Here is a 21,059-nt window from a genome sequence, read left to right on the forward strand (position 1 = left end):
GTTGCATTAAATTTACCACGCTACCTTGTGGAGAATGCATCCCTCAGACGACGGCAACGAAGGGCTTCGCGGCCCTTACAAAATATCCCTAAGGATACGAGGACACGGAATAATTTATTTCAATCACTGTCGCGTGGTTAATAACGCTTGGCTTCCACTTTCCCTTTTTCTTTTCAGAACATGTAGCCAATTTCATGGAAAATATGTCCGCTCCATTTCCTATGATCGAGTGTGAAATTGCAACAGCAACGCACACCAGCAAAAACTTGAATGAAGCCATCAAAAGATTAACTAATGGAAACGTTGCACGTCCATCATGGTGGATGGACGAATCCTATAAAGTCCAGTGGGATTTAACGTATTACACATCAAACGATTCATGAAGACGTCTGATTTTAAGAGAAAAGTAAAACATTTTTTATAAAAAAAACACTCCCCTAAGCTTGACCCCTTTGTGTGACCCATTTTATCCAAGTACAAAATTCATCACCTTCATTTGCTTAATTACTTATTTACTAGCAAATATATGGATTTTTCAGCAAACATTTGCCTAAAGAAATGTTGGGTTCGTGGCTTAGTGTCTCTTTTAATGACTTAATTTTCAGTTACTTCAATTCAACGTTTCGTTCGGAGAAATAAAAAATAAGCATTGGCTTTTACCATGATCCTTCGGTTCGATTTTCCTTGCCCATTTGAATGGCCAGCTCAAATCATCAATTATCGCTTACACCCACAATTTATTCATTAATCATTTCCGTCACCGATGATATCGGTGCTTTAATGTGACCCTTTTTGAATAATTAATTCTACCCATCGCTGACCACGGCTACCTATTGATGCCATCTGGTTCCGGGTGAGCGAGCATGACCGCTCAAGAGATCATTCTCCGGTGGCAAACTGACTGAGAAATAGTTCAGCTTTTCTGTCTCTTCTTTCGCGACTTTAGTGCTTCGTACAGCGATGCGCCGATTCTTCAAGGCAAATAACTTCATCGGAACGCTACGTTTCATGTACTACATTGCAAAAGTTTTCGGACTTATTTCGTTTACTGCATCGTTCGAGGTGGCCGCCATTCGGCGCAGTTTTAAGGACGTGCTCGTGTTTGTTGCGTTTATGTTTTTCAACAGTTTTCTAGTCTTTAAGTCGGGCATTCCCCCACAAAGGGACAGTCCTGCATACTTTAACTCTTCGCTCATCGAATTCATCCTCAGCTTGTTTCTCACGCTTCAGTTAGTTGCATTGCTCGGCATTCCGATAGCGAACTATGTCCAGGCCTACAAGTACCATAACATGATTGAACTCATCATGGAGGTGGACATGGGATTGGAGCGACTTGGCTGCGTACACGACTACAGCGCAGAGTATTTCCTGAGTACAATGTATATAATCATTTCGCTGGTTCTGCAGTTAAGTTGTCTTACGGGAACGGCCTTTACAAATCCTTTCCTGGTTGATTTTGATACCGGCACCAATTTCTCATCGCTGGTGAGTTTTGTCATGTGCAATTTAGTGTACATCATGACCAGCTGCTTTTGCTGTGTATCTCTTTGGGCAATGGTGCATCGGTATCACAAAATTAATGCTACCTTTTGGTAAGCGACATACGAAACTCTTATCAAATTATACCCGTTATACCTGACCACCGCTATTTTTACTTGCAGCTTGTACTTTCATACCGATGTGCAGTCGAAGAATCGGCTACTACCATTGTCCGAAAAGGAAACTATCAAATCCATCGCGATGCTGTACATGAAGCTCGGAAATGCTGTGCAAATATTCAATCGATGCTTCTTCATTCACATGTTCTACATCATTGCCAGTGCTTTTGGTCTTAATTTAGTATCCGTTTTTACCATTGCGCACGTATATTTAGCTGGCAACAACTATGATCACATCGATCCGATCATGATTTCTCAACTCTTTCTTAGCGCTTTCTTTATACTTATTATTCTACAAGTCATGTTTGCCGGGAACTTAATGCACAAAAAGGTAGCGAAATTTTGCACACTCTTTCCTGTATTGGCATATAATATTTGCATTTATTTACAGGCAAAGCAAACAGCAATATTACTACACAAAGCAGTAATCTACAATGATTGTAGCTCAATCATCATAGAGCAAGTAAGGTCAAACATTTTTCAAAATAATGTTACCATCACTGTAGCTGCTGCTATTCCCGTATGATTTTCAGCTTCGATCATTCTCCATCCAACTATCTCACGACATACCAAAAGCTTCTTGCTATTTCTATGACATTGACTGGAGTTTTCTACTTACGGTACGAACGACTAGTTTCCTCAATTTTCAAGCATTGATGTTTTCAATATATCACCCATATATCTTCTAGATGATTTCCTCGTTTGCTACATACCTCAACATACTTGTGCAATTCGACATCATGCAGTTACGAACCTCTAATTTAATGAATAATAGCTCTCTGATAGTGCTTTGAGATCAACATTTCGGCAAAGTAAAGGAATTAAAAACACACCAATCCGTTCATGCTTAAATTACAGCACGTGAAATGTGGAAGCTTTCGTTGCCTTGGAGCAATTAATAAGAGTTTTGCGCCTAAATGTATGCAACATGATGTCACATCCTAAAATCGGGCAAATCCTTCATTTCTTTCGATTTTCGTTTGAGAATCATTACGTTGCACCATATCAACCGACTAGTTTTATTTTTTACGCAAGTATTACCGCCTTTATTGGCATTATTTGGCTCATTTCCAGAAGAAGTTTCCCGGGAACGGAAATACCGGAAACAATTGCTCTGATTACAGCTGCATGAACAAAGGGATAGCGATATCCCAAAGGGACGATCGAAGTAGAAAAAATATTCTCACAATGAGTTTGTGGGAGCGAGTGTACCACATAAAAACCCATTATCATAACACAATTGCTGCATAATACAGTACAACACAGTGCAGTGATCATAGTAGAATGTGTGCAACTTCTACATTTGCGGAAAAATTGTCTGAAAAGAATTGGAATAAAGTGAAGCTTGATTAAAAGTTGAATATTTTGCATTCTGTATATTCGAAGTATTTCTTTCCGCCAAGAATGTAATATAAATTCAGAAGTCGCTATCATTCCGAACACCTTCAAACAATAGTTTATTGTTTATGTCAAAAAAATCATCCTCCTTTTCGTGCAATACCATCAACTTCTCCACTTCGAATCTTTTCCATCCCATATGATATCTTTTCTGAGAGTCATGTATCTTCCCAAACCCTGACCCAATATCTGCTCACACGCCAAGTCTGTTAGCACCTCAACTGGTCAGCTGAAAACTGACGGCCAATAATCAGCTCACGTACATCGGGCAGATAATTTTGCGTTCGACAGGCCGGTTCTTCTCCCCGGTAGCCATACATCTTTCGCCGTACCACAATGCCGCTTGATTTGCTTGTGTGTGATTACCTCGATAAGCAGCGTTCCCGCAACAAGCAACGTCCTTCCCATTTTGGAACCCGCCGGAAGATGGAAGCGATAGACCGATGGGAGTGCAACCGAGCCATGAATAATAGATGACGAACTATGAAAACAAGACCGGATGCGGTTTGACAGGGCCCGGTTTGGTAAAGCGCACTACCACTGCCGCAAGGGACAGGCTATAGGTAGGAAAGCCAATGGATCCTAGCGTCCGGTTTCTTGCTACGTGATAAATTTTCTTGTCGTTTTTGTCGGATTCGCATTCGTCCTGGCAGTTTCCTATTAACTTGGGCGGATTGCGTTGCGTCTGCGATACTTCTGGTTAAATGCGAAACTCTTCCTTCCACTAGATCAGAGGGATGTAACACTGTATAATGCTCATCCCAACCACGATGTACAGCCCATCGTCCGGTAGCATTTTGCACAAGATATATTTGATACTGTCACTCAGTGCACCGGGCACTTCTTATCCTTCACGAGTTTAGATGTAGCTTCCACAGCAGCGAAGCGTGATTTGTTCCGTGAGAGCAAGCAGGAAATCACATTTTAAAATCCTTCTTCGAGACATGTTGTGGCGTTTGCAGGCAAGGATTTATTTTTTTTTGGACGTTGCAAACTTTTCAATTTTCATCTCTCCCGTCTCGGCTGCAGGATGGTGCACCAACCGTTACTAATGTTTTGGTGAACAGCTAAATGATGGATGCATTGGTTTTTACAAGCATTAATCTTCTGTGGCATCAGCAAATCCCTATCACAGTGACTGTTAACATTTATAAATGGCATCTAGACTTTTTGAAGCACACGAACTTACACAAAAGAATAAAACGTCATAGATTTGCTTCTTGTGACAAGTTCTGGGTAATTTTATGTAGCTGTTTTACACTTTATTGGCTATGATTGACAAATCAAATTGAACAAGAATGATAACATGCATAAAGAGTGAAGCTGCCACCTGCAATTTTAAATTTATACAGTTTAAATACATATACAGCACACGTAGAAGCGAGATATGCTTACCGCAATTAAAAATGGCCACTCAAAGTCAAACAGTAAACAGGACACTTTCGGTGTGTTGCATCGTAATTGATGTGAAAGGAATTTAAGTTGCCTAAGTACCGTCTGCTCGTAACAACCATAGCAGATGGCTTTATGAACGAAAATTGCAGTTCTTTTGCACTGTTGAAATTTATGACAAACCCATGTGACGGAGCTTCGAAATGTTTTAATACAGTTATCGCTTACCTGCTGTGTTGTTAAACTACCCGCCACGACAACTTGTACGATGAATGATAAGTAGATACAACCGTACACCATGTTGTTGATGGACACTTGATGCGTTTCATCCACTTCCGGGTGCGATAATTTATGAATAATACCGAAAATTGAAAAAAGTGTGTAACCGAACGCGGACGCCATCATTAAAAGTATTTGAAGCGCAAAGCAAAAGTTAAAGTCAATTATGGCATCACCAAGTTTTTCATGCATGTCTCCCAACCGGCGCACGGTATCAACAGTTGATGTCGCTTTTTGCAGGTTCGTTTTGTGTGGATCATCCACTAGTGAAGTTGGAAATTGTTTGCTGAAATATACAAGACTCTGTAGCGTCTGTTATAGAGTACAGTGCAAGTGCAGTCAATCTTCTCACCATACTAATTTGTTCAGACTACGAAATCGCATATAAATTGTAGTGAGCGTCATGCAAATGTACGATCCAAAGATTGTGAATACAAGCGACGATCGAAGAAAAACCACTATTTCCATTGCACTAAACTGTTGCGATGTTGGATCACACGAAACAAAGAAGGTGGACAACATCAACAAAATATTTGTAACTATCGGAACTGTCATATAAATGCAGCTAAGAAGATGATTCATCTGATGGTTCAATGGAAAACCGAAACTCATCAGAGCATTGTCCACATGGTGCAGGGTCTCAAACATTCCAAACATTCGACGCACAACGAGTCGGTTGCATATCGAAATGCTCAGTGAGATGATAATGCCCAAATTGACGGAACTATAGATGCCCACGTTCAGCAGAATCGAATCGGAGAAGCTGTACGTCCTTTGGGTTGATATGGTTAGTGCGTACAGGTCCATTAGGATGGCCACCACCAGCAACACCTGGTCGTATGAACTTTTGCTTATTACATGCTGGCGAAAGTCGATGGTGTGTGTGAAAATCCCTATAGCCTTCCCAGCACGATAAACTGGCCTAACAGAGTCGAACACTGAGTTCGATGCAAACCACTTCATTTCTAGCAGGACTCGTTTGTGAACAGGTAGCCCAGGCCATTTATACATTCTCTGCAACTTCACATATTGCTTTATTTATACTCAGCTCCACACAATTATTCATGGATTTATAAATCTTTTGCTTTTGTTAAAATTTGATAGCTCCAGCTACTTCGCCCGTATCGATGCATCAAACTGCAACAGAATTACCAGATATGACACCAACACGACAACCGCCTGTTAAAAAAAACGAAGCATTAGTCATTATTTTGTTTCTTAGATCTTATTTATTATGAAATGACGCACCTGAAATATCAACGGCCAGTCCATTATCATTTGTCGTGATCCGATAACAGCAGATCGATTACGAACCTGTCGCGAGAATACCATCAGAGATCGAATAGTTTCACCGTTGGTTTCATTATGCATGGCCTTGTGTATCAGTACGCCAGTGTGCTTACTCTGCAAAGAATTCCATTAGCAACATTAAATTCTACCAGCGACAGTAAAACGTCTTTAAACAAAAAAAAACTAAGAAAGGATAGTTTGCCACAGAGAAAGGTGTAAGATTTCACTATCCAATCTATCAGAAATATAAAGACAAGTCATTGACAAGTCTTGTATATACTGAACAATACTGAACTGAGTTTGAATAGTTAGGCAGATAAACTTTTTTTTTAATAATCATGAACTCGTTTAACATTTCAAACACCCAAGCCGTGTAGGCAAAGCACGTGTGTGGTTAGAAATTCATAATATTCACTAAATGCCTCACCTCCTTGGAAGCTCTTCGAGCCATATTGCTGATCAGCATGAACATCATTGCGTAGTACGAGCTGCCACAAAGATTGAACACCGTAAACATGCGCGTGCGAAGATCATTGCTCGCGTGAACTTTAATCAACGCAAATATGTGAAACGTACATAACAGCATCAACAATAGCAAGTTCCCCAAAAGCAGATCCCCAAACACTCCATTCAATTGGTCCGTTATTTCGTTCTGCTGATGGTAGAGATCGGATAGTTTGTACACGAATCTGAGCCGTTCATGCACCGGCCCATTGCGGTATTTGGTTTCGTTCAACCAACGTCCATCCCGTTCGCCGTTAGAGGTGTCAAACCGTAGCTTCAAAACATCGTTCAAATGCTCGAATCGGCACGACAAGAAAAATACGAAACAATAATATCGAAACACAATCGTAACATAAACTACGTTGAAGTACAGCTGGGCAAAGACCATTCGCGACCAAACTATTGCATCTTCAACGCACAGTACAGTGCTAATGTTATAGGTAAAGAGTAAAGAAAGATGAAGCACCAGGCACATGCCAAAATGTGTAAGGATATATTTTCTGTGCGTTGCATAATCGATAGGATGTTTCATCAGCTGAAACTAACATCAGAGTCGGTTAGATTGCACCCAAATGTTGTGCACCTGTTTTCCGTATAAATGGTTACCTTCAGATCCAAGTCATGAATTTGTTGCAACAGACGTACGATCGACCTCCAATTCCAAGCTAGAAGCAAGAGCTCACAAGATGTTGCTAACACACCACCCACCAACAGCGTTCGAATGCCGTGCGTTACAATGATGGATCCATTATTGACCATGTCATACGGAATAGTGTAATGTATGACTGCAACAACCACTAGCAGCAAGTTGAGCACTATAAAGTAGATCAACTTTACTGTACTAAGCTTAACGTTTCTCTTCACTGGATGTCCATCAAATTGGTAAACGTTTATCCCGAAAATGTTACTCATCATTTCGCTATACTTCATCACATCGAACACGTTGTTAGGTTGCGCCAGAAACCAACTGCTTACGCTTTGACCCATGATGTCCAATGCACTAGAAACCGTATTTCGGTACTACTCCTGCTTATAAACTAACTGACTGCAGGCTTATCGTTAATGGCATTTTAATCACACGCAACCACAGAACACTTTGAGCTTCAGCCCGGTTCCAAAATCCCTTATAAACCAACTGATTTGGATCTCGCCATCAGTCCTCTTCTGTACATCACAATGAACGTGGCAGGATTAGTTAACCGTCGAAAGTACACCATGCGCTGGTGGCCCGCGGTCAACGATCACATTGAATCGCTTTCGCCTATCTGGAACACATCCAAAATATTTGGTGCTATCATGCTTCCTTTAAACCCTCCAACCGACAAACCGACCATCCTTGAGCTGTTTTCGGCAAGCGCATTAACCGCACTGCGGATCTACATGATTTACGTCATTTTTACGACTGAGTCATGGGACTTGCTGTTCACCTCAAGCTCGCAGTACATCGAGAAAGGTTTGGATATTTTGCTCAAGATTCCAATTGCCCTAGTGGTATTCATTCCTTGGATAATTTTGATGCGCAAACCCCAAATCGCTTCTTTGTCGCGCGATCTTGCAGTTTTCGATAAGCTGGTAAGTGTGGCTAGGATTGAAAGATTCCATTTTACTTATCTTGAATATTGGATTTGTTTCCCTCTCCTGACAGATGGCAAAGTGCAATTATCCACATAACTATCAGTTGTTACACATAATTGCAGCATTTTTTGCTGCGACCAACGTCCTCATTCCACTGATAATCTTAGCAGCATTACGAGGTTTTGACTTCTGGGCTGATCATTTCCTGGTGCTCGGATTCGTTGGATATTCCTGGTCGGGAGGTTTGCTGTTTAACACTACGTTCAATATACTGCTGTTTCACATTTTGTACCGCATTGAGGTTGTTAATGATTTACTAAGGTGAGGTTTTGAAATAATAACTTTATTTTCCTAGTTCATTTGTAATTCTGGTGCTTAAGCATCCCGCTAGCTTTAATTAAAAATATTTTAACGCCTGTATTAACCATACTCGGGTTGTTTTTCCCTTTTCAGAGATCTTTTGCAAACCAATTGTTCTCAAAATAGTGTAGTGGAAACTTTAGAGAAGATCAAAACGATCACGCGTATGCACGATAAACTCGGCGATATTGCGAACAATTGTGCAAAGTGTTTCGCTATCTCGGTATGAATTACGCTTTGCTAAATGTATAAACTAGAAGGACTTACCGTACTGAACTATTACCTCGATTTTACAGATTGTCTTAACAATGTTGCACGTGCTAATTTCGGAGATTCTTACTATCTTCGCATTTGTTCGCGCCTTGTTCTACCATCACGATGTGGACGAATTACAAGATTGCATATTTTACATACTTGGTACCACGAGTTATTGCACGATGCCGATAGCAACCATCTGGATAGCAGGAGACATGAAGAAACGAACCGTCGTCACCTCAAAGCTGATTCATCGCATCATCAACACAACGAATGTGGTGGAAATCGAGGATCTTCTTCAGCAATTTTCGGAACAAATGAACCACCGTTCACCAAGTATTGACTTTCGATTGTTTGACGTTGGTTGGCCATTGCTGGTGAAGGTAAGCATTGGAGTATTGCATTAAATTAAATCCCCCGTTATTTATGAAACTGGAACACTTACATACAGGCTTGCAGTGAAGCTGCTACATATTTGATTATTATGATACAGTTCGATACAAAACAGTAAAACTTCTGCATCGTCCTGTACTCCCGCTTCAAAACCATCGATTGCCTGGCGTATGAAGCGCGTTCATTTTAGTAAACATCGTACAACAGCCAACGATTGTATCAGCTTCAATGGCAGTCATGTACTTTTATTAGCACAGCAATAAAGGGAAAATGGTTCGCATCGCACAACAACATTGTAATGTTTTGTATCATAAAAATATTCAACCATTGTTCAACACACTGGTAAGCTCCAAACACCATCATAAATTCTGCGCGCCACCATTTCAAATACATGTACCGGCTACAATCATGTTCAAAACTCAGTATCGGTTTCAGTGTCAAAACTAATCAAATTAGTATCAAATCCCATGCAGACCGTATCTGTATGCCATCAAATTTTCCACCGAAAAGTAAATGTTAAATCAAATTAAAGCTTCAAAATATATTCGCCTCGATAGGTCAGCTTACAACCCAGGCACATCCCAAAAAGGGAATTCAATTATCGACCATAACTGTAATTTGTATTTACCGTCCGAATTGATCGGGGCATATAATCTTGTTACATTATATCCAAGTTTACGCTTGACAATCCTTCTGTGTACACACCGGAAGAACCACGATGAAGATTAATTCACAGCGAATTGTCAATGCTTTTAATTTGCCAAACAGGTGATATCGCCAGTTCGTATGAATTGGTCCAACAACGCAACAGATGCTCTCGGCTATCGACAAGCGTCGGAAATAAAGAGATTTTATTTATCAATTAATGAATGTAGTTTTTTTTTTTTTCGCAAACATTCACACACTCAATGCCGTTAATTAATGAGATGCAATTAAGCCACCATCGCGCCGAATGAGGGATAAAGGAATGTACAGCTGTTTGAATGGGAAAGAATCCGAATGATAAACGGTATAAAATGTCACCAAATCATTTAATACTTCAGTCACCTAATTAATTTCGTCATTTATGATGAAATCTCGTAGCCAGCACCACTGCCCCTGAGCGAAAAGGTGCATTTCGACGCCTGCTGCTGTTGCTGTGACTTCTTGCTTCAATTGACTGCTTCATCATTCATGACGCAGGCACATTTCTGTCGTACGATGAGTCGCTGGAAATTTTGTCAAACTGTAACAGTATGACAAGATAGGTAACGACTATCCCGAACAACTGAAACAAAATCAAAAATTAGACAAGAAAAACTTACAAGAAGCAACGTTGACCAACTTACACTAAACAACGTTTTCCAATTATATTCATAAAACATGCATCGTAGTTTGGGCGGACGTAAAAGAACTTGCTGAGAGAAACAGATTAGCTTCCGCCTGGTGGGTAAATCGTCTTCTCGATGCAGAGCTTCATGCAACAAATCCGCAATAGCAATACCCATATTTTTCACACCCATTCCCGAGAAGAATATCAGTCCAACCATAATGATGTAAAACACCCAAGCTGATAATAGAATCAACGTCAACCGCGACTCTTGCATACTTCCAACGTAATAACTGTAAGAACTGGCATATATCACAAAGATGCTAAACATTGCTACACCACTGATTAATGCAACGATCTGATTCGAATAGATTCGATTGGCTCGTTCAATAACGTGCGCCAACGTGGCGAAATCTTCAGCAAGATCAGCAATGACATCGATCGGCTCCACCCGTCGTCCCCAGCGATGCCTTTGCTCGATCCACCAAGACCCAGCGTCCAAATGTTTCTTCAGGCAGCCTTTTATCGCTTCCAGCCGATAGGTAATCAATCGAGCAGCAGATACAAAATGAAAATTCACTATCATAAACTGAACACCAGTGACGACGTAGGAAAAAGCATTGATCGCATGATTTCGGATCGAAAATTCAGAAAAAAAGGTCATCACAAGCGAAAACACCGTCCCACTCGCAATGAGTCCAATCAGCATGATTAGAATCCGCATCAGCACCACATATTGTCGCCTGTGGTTCAGTTTGTAGCTCTTCCGCTGCAACGACCGATCCACCTTAAACAATTCGGCTATGATTGTGCAGGTTAAATTGCGTCTCAGGAAGTTATCGAGAGCCAGCAATATCATGAAGATAGCTCCCAATGGGAATAAAAAACTGAGCCCCATGTCCATTACGACTGATCCCGTCAATCGAGATAATCGTTGGTTGGTTATATTTATGTACACACAAAAACAATTCACCAACAAGTTCATCAACAGCGCTACATACTCGGCACGGCTAACTTTCACCTGCACATACGGCGGAACGCCTACAATCAGAAATGCAGTTTGCCCAAACACTTTCGAACATGCTAGCAGAGGTTGCAACACATCGTAGATGTTTTGTGGATTTCTGTATCTCAAACACATGCTGCAGATACGAATGACGACCATTGACTAACCACTGACCTTTGAATCCCAAGCACTTACTTTGGCTTAGGGGAAAACGGATAACACACATAGATAAGTCATTAAATGCCTCTACCGTAGGGTCTAGCAACATTCACATTACACAATCCAATAATATGGTAATCAACCAAACAAAGTGTTTCTACACATTCAACCCATCTTTTCATTAACACTTAAACATACACTTCATATCACGTTTGCGTTGATCATCGTGTGGCATGTGACGTAAAATTGTTCGCTTATCGCCTAATCGATAGCCCTCCTCAATGGGTCGGGATGGGCTGAAACTACGGCACAACACAACAACCAGGAATTGTAATGTCCCCTCGAGACTCTTCCATGGTGATAACGCGTTGTACACGAGCCTTGTCCGAGTGTTGGTGTACACACGAAACGGACTGACCTCTGCCACTGCCGGGATGCTGATCCCATAGGAAATACTGATAGCGTTCGAATCAACCGATTGCCAAGCAGCGTTCCACCCGGATGGATTGAGCGCGTCTTTATTTGTGCATAACAAGTGAAAGTGACACGTTCTCCCATTCTGCGAGACCCGTTCTAGAATGCAAAGTTCCATTCCTCGCCATTTGGTGCGATCCTGGTGTAGACGAGTTTCGTTGCCAAATCGAACTACCCTCGTGCGACACTTTGCTTCAGATAAAACGCCAAATCGAACAGCTCTGTACGAGTTTCATCAAAAGCATGGTGGCAAACTAGTGGACTTTGCTGGGTACTGGTTGCCAGTACAGTACGCCGATCAGAGCATCATCAAGTCTCATCTCTACACACGGGAATATGGCTCCATCTTTGACGTTTCGCACATGCTGCAAACCTATCTGAGAGGTAAAACAGATTACCACTGGTGCTTCTGTAAGAGTGTGTAATATAATGATTGCTTTGGCTCTTTTCTTTAAGGCAAGGATGTCATCACTTGCTTTGAATCCATCTGCACAGCCGACATCAAGGGCTTGCGCAATGGGACGGGCACGCTCACAGTTTTCCCCAACGCTTCCGGAGGCATTCTGGATGATCTGATCGTCAACCGAGTGGCCGACGACATCCTGTACGTCGTATCGAACGCGTCGAGAAAAGACGTCGACATGGCGAACATATCCGATGCGGTTGCTGCATTCAAGGCAAAAGGCAAAGATGTTTCGGTGGAGTTTCTCTCCTCCGACGATCAGTCACTGCTAGCTGTTCAGGGACCGAACGCTGTCGCAACACTACAGAAGCTCTGCACCAAAGACCTTTCCCGATTGTACTTTATGAACACCACCACCGACTCTATTGCCGGTGTTGACGGCTGTCGGATAACGCGATGTGGCTACACCGGTGAAGATGGTGTAGAAATCTCGATTCCATCAGCCAAAGCCACAGATATTACCACTGCCCTGCTCGATCCAAGCATTGGAAAGCTAAAGCTAGCCGGTCTAGGTGCACGCGACTCACTACGCATTGAGGCAGGCCTTTGCTTGTATGGAAACGACATAGACGAAAGCACCACGCCTGTCGAAGCGAATTTACTCTGGCTGGTAGCAAAAGCTCGGCGCGTTGAAAACAACTTTCCGGGATCAGACAAAATCAACTCGCAAATAAAGAATGGCGTCACTCGTCGACGGGTGGGCTTTAAGATGGATTCTGGCGCTGCTCCGGCCCGACAGCATGTGGATATCTACAACAATGAGCAGCAGAAGGTTGGAGAAATTACCAGCGGTTGTCCGAGTCCGTGTTTGCAGCAAAACGTCGCGATGGGATACATTCGTGAGGAATATAAAAAACCGGGAACCGAAATTTCTCTTAAGGTGCGCGATAAGCACTATCACAGTACTGTTTCGAAGATGCCATTCGTAGCGACACATTACTACCAGGCGCCCAAATAAAATTACCAACATGTGCGATACCAGTGAGAACCAGTTAAGAACGAGAATGAGAGAAAATAAACACGATACAAAATTAAGACTGGGATATTATCCTGGAGATTTTTAATTGATGCGTTTTTGTAGAGGATTTCATCCACAGGCCTAACTCGACACACTAGCAACACTACGATCAAACTGGATCAGTATAATGAGGTACGAGATGATAGAACCAAGCATCTGGAAAATGTTCAAAACTCTATCAAACTATGTCACTACGCTTTCCAAACAAATCGATTTCTTACGGAAAATGCCAGCTTCCAGTTCAGCTCTTGAGGCCCTAGATGAAGGGTAACACTAGTACCGTTCATTTCATCTGCGTTTACCATTACTATCCTTTCGAAGCTGACGCTGTAATGGTTTGTAAAACGATGGAAGGATTTAATCAGCATTGCAACCTGTTGAGTAAAGCATAACACAATTATTACTTTGCACAAACCGTCAGAAAGCTCCATAATACCTCACGCTTTATTTGAGCCGAGAGAAATATCAACACAAGGTAGCACAACAAGTACATGATGCTTGATAATGCCATCGTAATAATCAGGTTCTGCATTTCGTAATTCGATGTCATGAACGAACGATACATTGCAAACAATGCCAGCGTAGGAGATGGAATGTTCGATACGGTCATGCTTAACAACTGCACCGAGTAAGCTTTGTGAATGAGACCCATCGCCTCTCGCAGTATCTGATACAGCTCTATCACGGTACAGAACAAGCCGGAATCGGTAAGCCGTCGATATTGATTGACAGTTGCTATTTCGCTCACCAGCATCAATGAAGGTTGCCATGGGAGAAAATTTACCTCAAAAAAGCGACGCAAATGATAGAACCTATGGCTGGCCATATACAACACAATCACTATTTGACACAGCATCGAAACAATCACCATCACGAAAATGGTTAACTGCGTTATGGTGACCACCTGCAGTACAGTGTTCGAATAGTTGGTGTAGATTGCAAATACAAATCCCGTAATGAATGTAATAACACCTAAGAAACACACACTCGTCCATACCATGATCACCAGCTTCTGTATGCGTTGATCAACGGTGGCACTGAGCAAGATCATGTGTCTGTCAAATTTATCGAAGCATTCTAAAATGGCCCAAATTCGCTTCCCAACTATTGCATTGCTAATCGAAATCACAACAGCAAACACACCGGATATCCTTATCAACATGCTCGTTCCTTGGTGTAGATAGGTGGCGTCGTTTTCGCCTAATTCCTGCTGAGCAAAGTATCCTCCAACCACGAGCGATATTAAACATAACAGCTGAGCTACGAAGCAGGAAAAACTCCTCCAAGATGTGTACAGCTGGCCAGTGTTTCGGTCTCGCCACACGAAAAGCTCGCCACAAGCTTGCAACGTTTTCAAATGCAAATTAACAACGTCGTAAAGGTCCCTGTGGGCCAGTACGAACTGTGAAAAATTTCCCTGTTTGACCATTAGACAAAGGGTTTCACTTAAGTTTGATCGATTCAGCTGGCAACTTCCAATTCTACGCTGTGAGGGTTTTTGATGAACAAACTCATAAACTTTCCCTTAGTATAAGCCAATATCAATATCCACAAATGCTTTCCGCGGAACCTACGACGCTACTGTCATGCAAGCTGCCAATGCATAATTTATGATTCAACACACCAAATTAATGTAGCGTGAAATTTATTGTCTTAATTAAAATGAATCCCAACCATCGAAATAACCACGGGCGGGTTTCGTGATCGATAAGCCGTGTCACGATATACCTGCGTGATAGCATATCAAGATACTCGTTTAAGATTAGGGTTGACACGGACACTTCAATCCTATATCAAATTTATAAACCATACATATTGGAATATACATTCGACAATCAAGCGCTAATGCTTATGCTGACCGTAACATGAAGTATGGTCCTTTTTTCCATTGTTCTTGGACAATCAACAGAACGAGATGATTGAGCTGATAATTTGAGGTCATTTTCGCAATGAAAAAAAAAATCATGTCGGTATTTAAAGTTCACATCAGCGTGAACTATTTGTCTTGCTTGTTTCGTTAATTAAAATGGCTCACCTAACAAACCATACCAATGGGGAGTCGAAAGTGTTGTAATAAGATGATTTACGAAGAATCTTATTCATCGCTGGTGTGGTAGGCCTACGGTGTAGGGAAGGCTAAACGACCATCGAAAGGGTTAGATTAATTCCAAACGATTACAAGCAAACGGTACCGGATTTCTCAGTCAACTTCTGGTAATTGATTCCGAAGGTCGTAAATCGTTTCTCGCCGGGTTGACAGAGTGCGTGGTGGAGCGGTTTAAAATGTGGCAAGCAATCACGGCTGCCTTCCGTCAAGTGGAGGATTGAATCTCCCTTAATTGCTTTTGTTTGAAGTTGAATGAGACTGCAGGGAGATAGATTTTACCGGCCGCGGTTCCCTAGTCTGACTCTGTATCTAGGGATCCGGCGCTATGTACAATACACATGCTGCCCGCCCCACACACTTACTAACTGGCGATGTGGGATCCTTGCCGACATGTAGGGCGGCTCGTGGTGAAAATAATCGTAATTTCTCACTCATTATCTGAAGGGCAAGCCAATTCATCCGTCGCCATCTCCTCGGTTTACATTGCTGTTTCGCGTGTTCGCAACACATCCCACAACATACTTAGGAAGACTTCATTAATTTGCCTCTCCACCAAGCGTTTCATGTCTACCACTTGCTAACCAACCATCCTTCGAACGTGACATCGTGATGGTATACATATCCACCTGCGGGTGACAAATTACAGACACAAATTATGGCACAGGCTCACCAGAAGACAAAACATTCGTCAATTCTATAGCTTTAACGTGAGCAATCGCTTTGGCCTTCTGTCTACCAAGCTTGAGCAGTCATTTGGCGTGGTTAGTTCACTGTGGTTTTACAACATTAAGCACAACCGACAGTTCGCAAGCAACAGTGCTAAAGAAATTCTACACTAAAGGAAAGATGCTTTTGTAAACTACCGGCTTGACACATAATTTCAAAATCACAGTTGCTGTTTGAGATTTTCCCCAATCAGTTGATTGCAATATAAACCACCATAGCTACCTTCAACTCACGCAAACAAAGTTCCTTGAGATGAGTGGTACAACATCTAGGCCACTACGAGATACAACGCATGTAGGCAAACCAACGGTTTTAAATGAAAAATGCAGCAATCGAATCATTCAAAGCATCAGAGCTGTCGACTCGTTTGCAAATCGTTAGCGTCTTTGAGAGGCAGGCAACAAACGGCGCTACCATCCTTTGCCGAGGTCCTTCGCCTGGTTTTATGCAATGAAGTGCGTCTTGCTCGAGTTCTGTCACGGCTAGGTACAGCCGTGTCAATGCTGTATCTCACGAATGAATTTGCGAATTCGTGCGGTAAACCACGCCAACATTCCTGCACTCGTCGTAGATACGGATGTGGCATTCAAGTATGTGGATATTCAACAGAAATGACGTACACAACCAACTTGGAAATCACATTTTTAATTCACCTTCTCTCGTAGGGCGGTGCTATCGCGCTACGCTTCAATTCCTTGTCATGAAATCTAATAAACGAAGCTCTAACATTACCAACGTGGCTAAACATTTATAATTCCATTACGCCATAGCTGCTCCAAACAGTTCGTTTTGCATTCGCACAAAAAAGTGGCTCTACGTATGGATGGAAGTTGAAATATCTTTTTTCAAATGCTCAAGGCGCAGAAAACGTCTTCACCCCATGAGTTAACATCTCTCAGGAAGTCCTTTCGTATCTCTGAAACGAAGATAAGAAGATTTTGTACGTTGTTTATTTCGTATAACCCGTGCGGCTGTTGCCTCCCTGGTATTTGATTTCATATTTACCGAAATACGTTACATCAAGATGAAGTAACTGTTTTGCAAAGAAAATTTACGTACATTTTCTTTCAAAAAATTCTATCCTTCTATCTAGCAGCTTGGGGAAATTAAGTTTTTTGAAGCTTGAACAGACATCATACTTAAAAACTTCCCTCATTTTTACGCTACACATGCACCTTGTTCTCTTATCAGTCCAAATTACCCTGGTTTCTGTGATTCTATTATTTACTTGTTAAGCATCGATTGAATGAAACATTGTATTTTTCTCTTCCTTACGCACTATTATTATGCCAGGCGTTCGGAGGCATCGATATCGACGCAAATGCTACCCACCGTGCAACGGGAACCCACGCATGCAGCGTGCTTTAGGCAATCAGAATTAATGAAATCAATTTTTCATAAACCCCAATTACACTCGCGATCCACATCTGATCGTTTGCCGTGGTTCGCCGCATTCGTACAAAAACCAAGCAGCGTGAAAACTCTAAAAGCCATTCGAGCATTACAGCCAAGCAGGGTGGTAAGGTTTTTTGGATAAAATTTGCTGCCAGCACGACGCCGACGTCTCGACTGTGGGGGATGGAAAACTTACAAGTCATGCTGCTCTTGGCACGCCTTACTGGCTTCAACAGTTACCTTTATCAAGAAACGCAAGATGGCTTCGTGGCAACACTTTCCTGGCCCGGGTTTTGTTTGTTCATCGTGAACCTGGTTGCGTACATGTACCTCGCCGTCGACAATGTGTTTAATCTGGAAATTTATACCTACACCGGCTCGGCAATCGTGGACACGGGTGGAAAAATTATCATCGAATTGGGCTACTTTGATTTCATCATTATTTCAATAGAAAATTTTTGTCGTCATCACTGGACCACTGAGCTGTTGAATAGTTTGCGCTCGATTGACAAAGAACTAGACGCCATGGATGCTCGGAGGCCTCGTGTTTATCGCCACAGTGAGCAACTGTTTCAGATGATTGTACTGGCGTTCTGCATAATCGGTTCTATAACTTACTCGGTGTACGTTATTGAGCGGGTAGAGGAAAACTTTAATGTATCCATGTACATCGGTCACCAACTTATTGGTGTTTCTCTGGGAATTGCTAGCTGCATTTTCTATGCCGAAGTTTATGAGCTACGCTTACGTTTAAACGACATCAATGAACACATACGGTGAGTTCGATATATTAGCGAGCATTCCAAGTAATTGCTGTTAAATTAAAAATATTCCCTCCCACCAGCAATACCATGTGCGACGAGAATTTGCACAATTTGCAACCTACCTACGGCAGACAAATAATCAACATAAGCAACAAAAATGATATCAATTTACGAAAAAATACCATCGCACGTGTGGCATTGATCTATGATGAGCTGCACAGCATATCTACGAAAATCAGCAATCGTTACAAAGTTGTAGTACGTATCATCTCACCAGCTGATTCCGCACACACACAGTGTTCCACGCACACAAACTAACGTAATATGGTTTAGTTTGTAGCATTCTGCATGGTGAATATAGTCTATGGAATCATGGCAATTTACATATTCTACCGTGCTATCTTCGAAGCTGAGTATGCAAAGCGATATTCTATCAGCATATTTTTGGTTTGGGATTTAATATACAAGTTTGACATGTTTCAAACGATGTTCTGCTGTCATCTACTTCATGCGGAGGTTTGTAAACATGGTGGTGTAAGATATGATTGCTTGGCGATGTGTTTGAGATGTTTATCAGAATCAGAATCAATCTTTTCTGAGTTTAAATCGGCCGGCCAAAACCATATCTCTTCTCTTCTTTCCAAAGGGTAAGAAAACGGCCTCATTAATCAGCTTCGCAATGGCTCAAGAAACAGAAAAGGAGTGCATTAAGAAGGTATGCTCAACGATCTTCCTCTATTTAAATAATTGTTCGAAAAATTGTGAATTTTCTTTTGCAGATGCATAGTTTTCTATGTCAAATACAGCATAATTCCATCAAGATTACTACCTACATGTTTGACATAAATTTGGGCGCATTTTTCGCTGTAAGTTTTTTTTTTATAATACAATACACTGTATGTGTGTTCATCCTTCTTCTATTTTTGTTTTGCTTTGTTGTCACAAACACAGGTTTTTGGAACTATCGTGACGTATTTGTTCATAATGCTACAGTTTAATAGCTAAGGCTTCAAGCAATACAAGTAATCCGTATTTAAGAAACCAGACAAGTGAAATAGTTATTGCTCTCCAAAGGCACACTCTCTTTCTTACCCCATTCCTGTCGAACGATGATGCGTCTAAAGCTCGCTGAAGCCTCTCTCGCTAGCCTATCTCGAAACTACTTCCAGTCAAAAGCAGCAGCACTTCCAATGGAGCCGCCTAGCCGCCGTTGGAAGTGTTTCAATGATGTCCACCTGTTTCTACCGAAATTGCCGCTTTATCCTCAGACCGAACCCGAACTTGAACCCGAATCCATCGTGGATGGGCTGACGGAGAAGCGCGCATGTCCGACGAACACGTTTCATGCGAGAGTAGCGCCACGAATGCCGGTTTCGGTTCCATCACTCTTCCGTTCAAACGGAAACGGATGTTTAGAACCTCTCCAGTCTCGTCGAAGCCGTGCATCAGTATAATTCGGACGATGTGTTGCAGCCACCGACTGACACTTCTGCGCGACGTACAGCATACCACCTTCATGTGTGTCGGCGAACAAAAAAACGATACTGTCGTTAAAGAATACTCACCCCTTGATTTAAGGCCGCCAAACACAAGTTTGGAGTCGCCGATCAGATTTCACGCTTAAATTGTTCACCACGGTGCCCTTGCACACAGTATATTGAAGGGATTTTCACGTACATTGATTATGTAAATAAAACCACCGAGTGTAACGCGTTGTGTACGGTGAATGACAAATGTGTTTTTATCCAGTTCATCTGCTACGATGACGCTCTAGGTGCGTCAAAATCGGCTGAAAATCGAAATATAAGTGTACCGAATCAACATCCCACTACTACCTGCTAGTGTATGGTTAAGCAGGTTTAAGCAGAAGCATCTGTTGGATTATCCCTCATTAACATGTCACCAAAACGAGATACATAGTGTGTGTGTGTTTTGTGTGTGTGTATGTGTGCCTCATACCATCCCCGTCCGTAACCAGTGAAAATATTTCAGAAAATGGGGGTGTAGTGAAAATGGGTAAGGTATGTTCGTTCAAGTGAAATCGTGGAATTGAGATGAAAAGTGCTAAAATGTCCTGAGTTTAACCGCTTCAAGCGGTGAATTGAGTATGGGAAAGAAATAACTTCGGTTTCGTCCCACACACACACACCTTCCGAAAGGAGCGGCTCTTTAGCTGTTTGCATTGAAACGGAAAGTTTCCATCACATTCAGTCGTCGTGTTATGGTGGCATATTCTTAGTGGCGGTGATAGCGTCGGAACGATCCGATATTCCCACGGTCAACGGAGTGTCAGTGTGAGTGTCGCAAAAGTTATCTGCCACGCTACCCTACCACGCAGGCAATGTACTGGTTGCGGTACGTTTGCTCCGACGAGAACCACGCCAGTTAAATTGTGTGAAAATTGATCTGAGTTTGGGGAAAGAAAACTTCTTGCCTTCTCGACCACGTACCGTCGTTGCCTCCCGACCGGGATAACATTGGTGCTGTGTTTGTTTGGTATTTTAACGTGTGCTAGCTTGACTCTGGCGAAGCGT

At 42.0% G+C, this 21,059-nt stretch overlaps 5 protein-coding genes across 5 annotated transcripts; 3 read left to right on the top strand and 2 right to left on the bottom strand.

The window, feature by feature from the left end:
* Nucleotides 1–960: 960 nt before the first annotated feature.
* LOC126558304 (uncharacterized) lies at nt 961–2,452 on the top strand. Its single transcript, XM_050214297.1, has 5 exons — nt 961–1,592; nt 1,662–1,989; nt 2,050–2,121; nt 2,192–2,278; nt 2,348–2,452. The coding sequence occupies exons 1-5, from the start codon at nt 961–963 to the stop codon at nt 2,450–2,452; spliced, it is 1,224 nt and encodes a 407-aa protein (XP_050070254.1).
* A 1,859-nt stretch (nt 2,453–4,311) lies between these two features.
* LOC126558348 (uncharacterized) lies at nt 4,312–5,690 on the bottom strand. The gene is made up of 4 exons (XM_050214349.1): nt 5,080–5,690; nt 4,677–5,013; nt 4,452–4,610; nt 4,312–4,386 (listed from the first exon to the last, which is right to left on the bottom strand). Exons 1-4 carry the CDS (start codon nt 5,688–5,690, stop codon nt 4,312–4,314), a joined length of 1,182 nt encoding a protein of 393 aa, XP_050070306.1.
* A 2,211-nt stretch (nt 5,691–7,901) lies between these two features.
* Nucleotides 7,902–9,222, top strand: LOC126558659 (uncharacterized). The gene is made up of 5 exons (XM_050214709.1): nt 7,902–8,093; nt 8,167–8,417; nt 8,550–8,679; nt 8,753–9,094; nt 9,163–9,222. The coding sequence occupies exons 1-5, from the start codon at nt 7,902–7,904 to the stop codon at nt 9,220–9,222; spliced, it is 975 nt and encodes a 324-aa protein (XP_050070666.1).
* Nucleotides 9,223–10,275: 1,053 nt separating this feature from the next.
* On the bottom strand, nt 10,276–11,554 carry LOC126559944 (uncharacterized). The gene is made up of 2 exons (XM_050216105.1): nt 10,433–11,554; nt 10,276–10,371 (listed from the first exon to the last, which is right to left on the bottom strand). The coding sequence occupies exons 1-2, from the start codon at nt 11,552–11,554 to the stop codon at nt 10,276–10,278; spliced, it is 1,218 nt and encodes a 405-aa protein (XP_050072062.1).
* Nucleotides 11,555–12,070: 516 nt separating this feature from the next.
* LOC126558155 (aminomethyltransferase, mitochondrial) lies at nt 12,071–13,484 on the top strand. Its single transcript, XM_050214116.1, has 2 exons — nt 12,071–12,436; nt 12,509–13,484. Exons 1-2 carry the CDS (start codon nt 12,157–12,159, stop codon nt 13,471–13,473), a joined length of 1,245 nt encoding a protein of 414 aa, XP_050070073.1. The 5' UTR covers nt 12,071–12,156; the 3' UTR covers nt 13,474–13,484.
* The last annotated feature ends 7,575 nt before the right edge of the window (nt 13,485–21,059 follow it).

Source organism: Anopheles maculipalpis, chromosome 2RL, assembly GCF_943734695.1.
Source record: "Anopheles maculipalpis chromosome 2RL, idAnoMacuDA_375_x, whole genome shotgun sequence".
In the NCBI taxonomy this organism is placed as follows: domain Eukaryota; kingdom Metazoa; phylum Arthropoda; class Insecta; order Diptera; family Culicidae; genus Anopheles; species Anopheles maculipalpis.

Coding starts and splice junctions, on each gene's coding strand:
- LOC126558659 (XM_050214709.1), top strand. CDS start 7,902: ATGATTTACGTCATTTTTACGACTGAGTCATGGGACTTGCTGTTCACC. Junction 8,094..8,166: donor TTGCAGTTTTCGATAAGCTG/GTAAGTGTGGCT, acceptor CTCTCCTGACAG/ATGGCAAAGTGCAATTATCC. Junction 8,680..8,752: donor CAAAGTGTTTCGCTATCTCG/GTATGAATTACG, acceptor TCGATTTTACAG/ATTGTCTTAACAATGTTGCA.
- LOC126558304 (XM_050214297.1), top strand. CDS start 961: ATGCGCCGATTCTTCAAGGCAAATAACTTCATCGGAACGCTACGTTTC. Junction 2,122..2,191: donor GCTCAATCATCATAGAGCAA/GTAAGGTCAAAC, acceptor TATGATTTTCAG/CTTCGATCATTCTCCATCCA. Junction 2,279..2,347: donor ACTGGAGTTTTCTACTTACG/GTACGAACGACT, acceptor TATATCTTCTAG/ATGATTTCCTCGTTTGCTAC.
- LOC126558155 (XM_050214116.1), top strand. CDS start 12,157: ATGCAAAGTTCCATTCCTCGCCATTTGGTGCGATCCTGGTGTAGACGA. Junction 12,437..12,508: donor GCTGCAAACCTATCTGAGAG/GTAAAACAGATT, acceptor CTTTTCTTTAAG/GCAAGGATGTCATCACTTGC.
- LOC126559944 (XM_050216105.1), bottom strand. CDS start 11,554: ATGTGTTTGAGATACAGAAATCCACAAAACATCTACGATGTGTTGCAA. Junction 10,372..10,432: donor ATTGGAAAACGTTGTTTAGT/GTAAGTTGGTCA, acceptor ATTTTGTTTCAG/TTGTTCGGGATAGTCGTTAC.
- LOC126558348 (XM_050214349.1), bottom strand. CDS start 5,690: ATGAAGTGGTTTGCATCGAACTCAGTGTTCGACTCTGTTAGGCCAGTT. Junction 5,014..5,079: donor AGTCTGAACAAATTAGTATG/GTGAGAAGATTG, acceptor TGTATATTTCAG/CAAACAATTTCCAACTTCAC. Junction 4,611..4,676: donor GTAGTTTAACAACACAGCAG/GTAAGCGATAAC, acceptor AAATTTCAACAG/TGCAAAAGAACTGCAATTTT.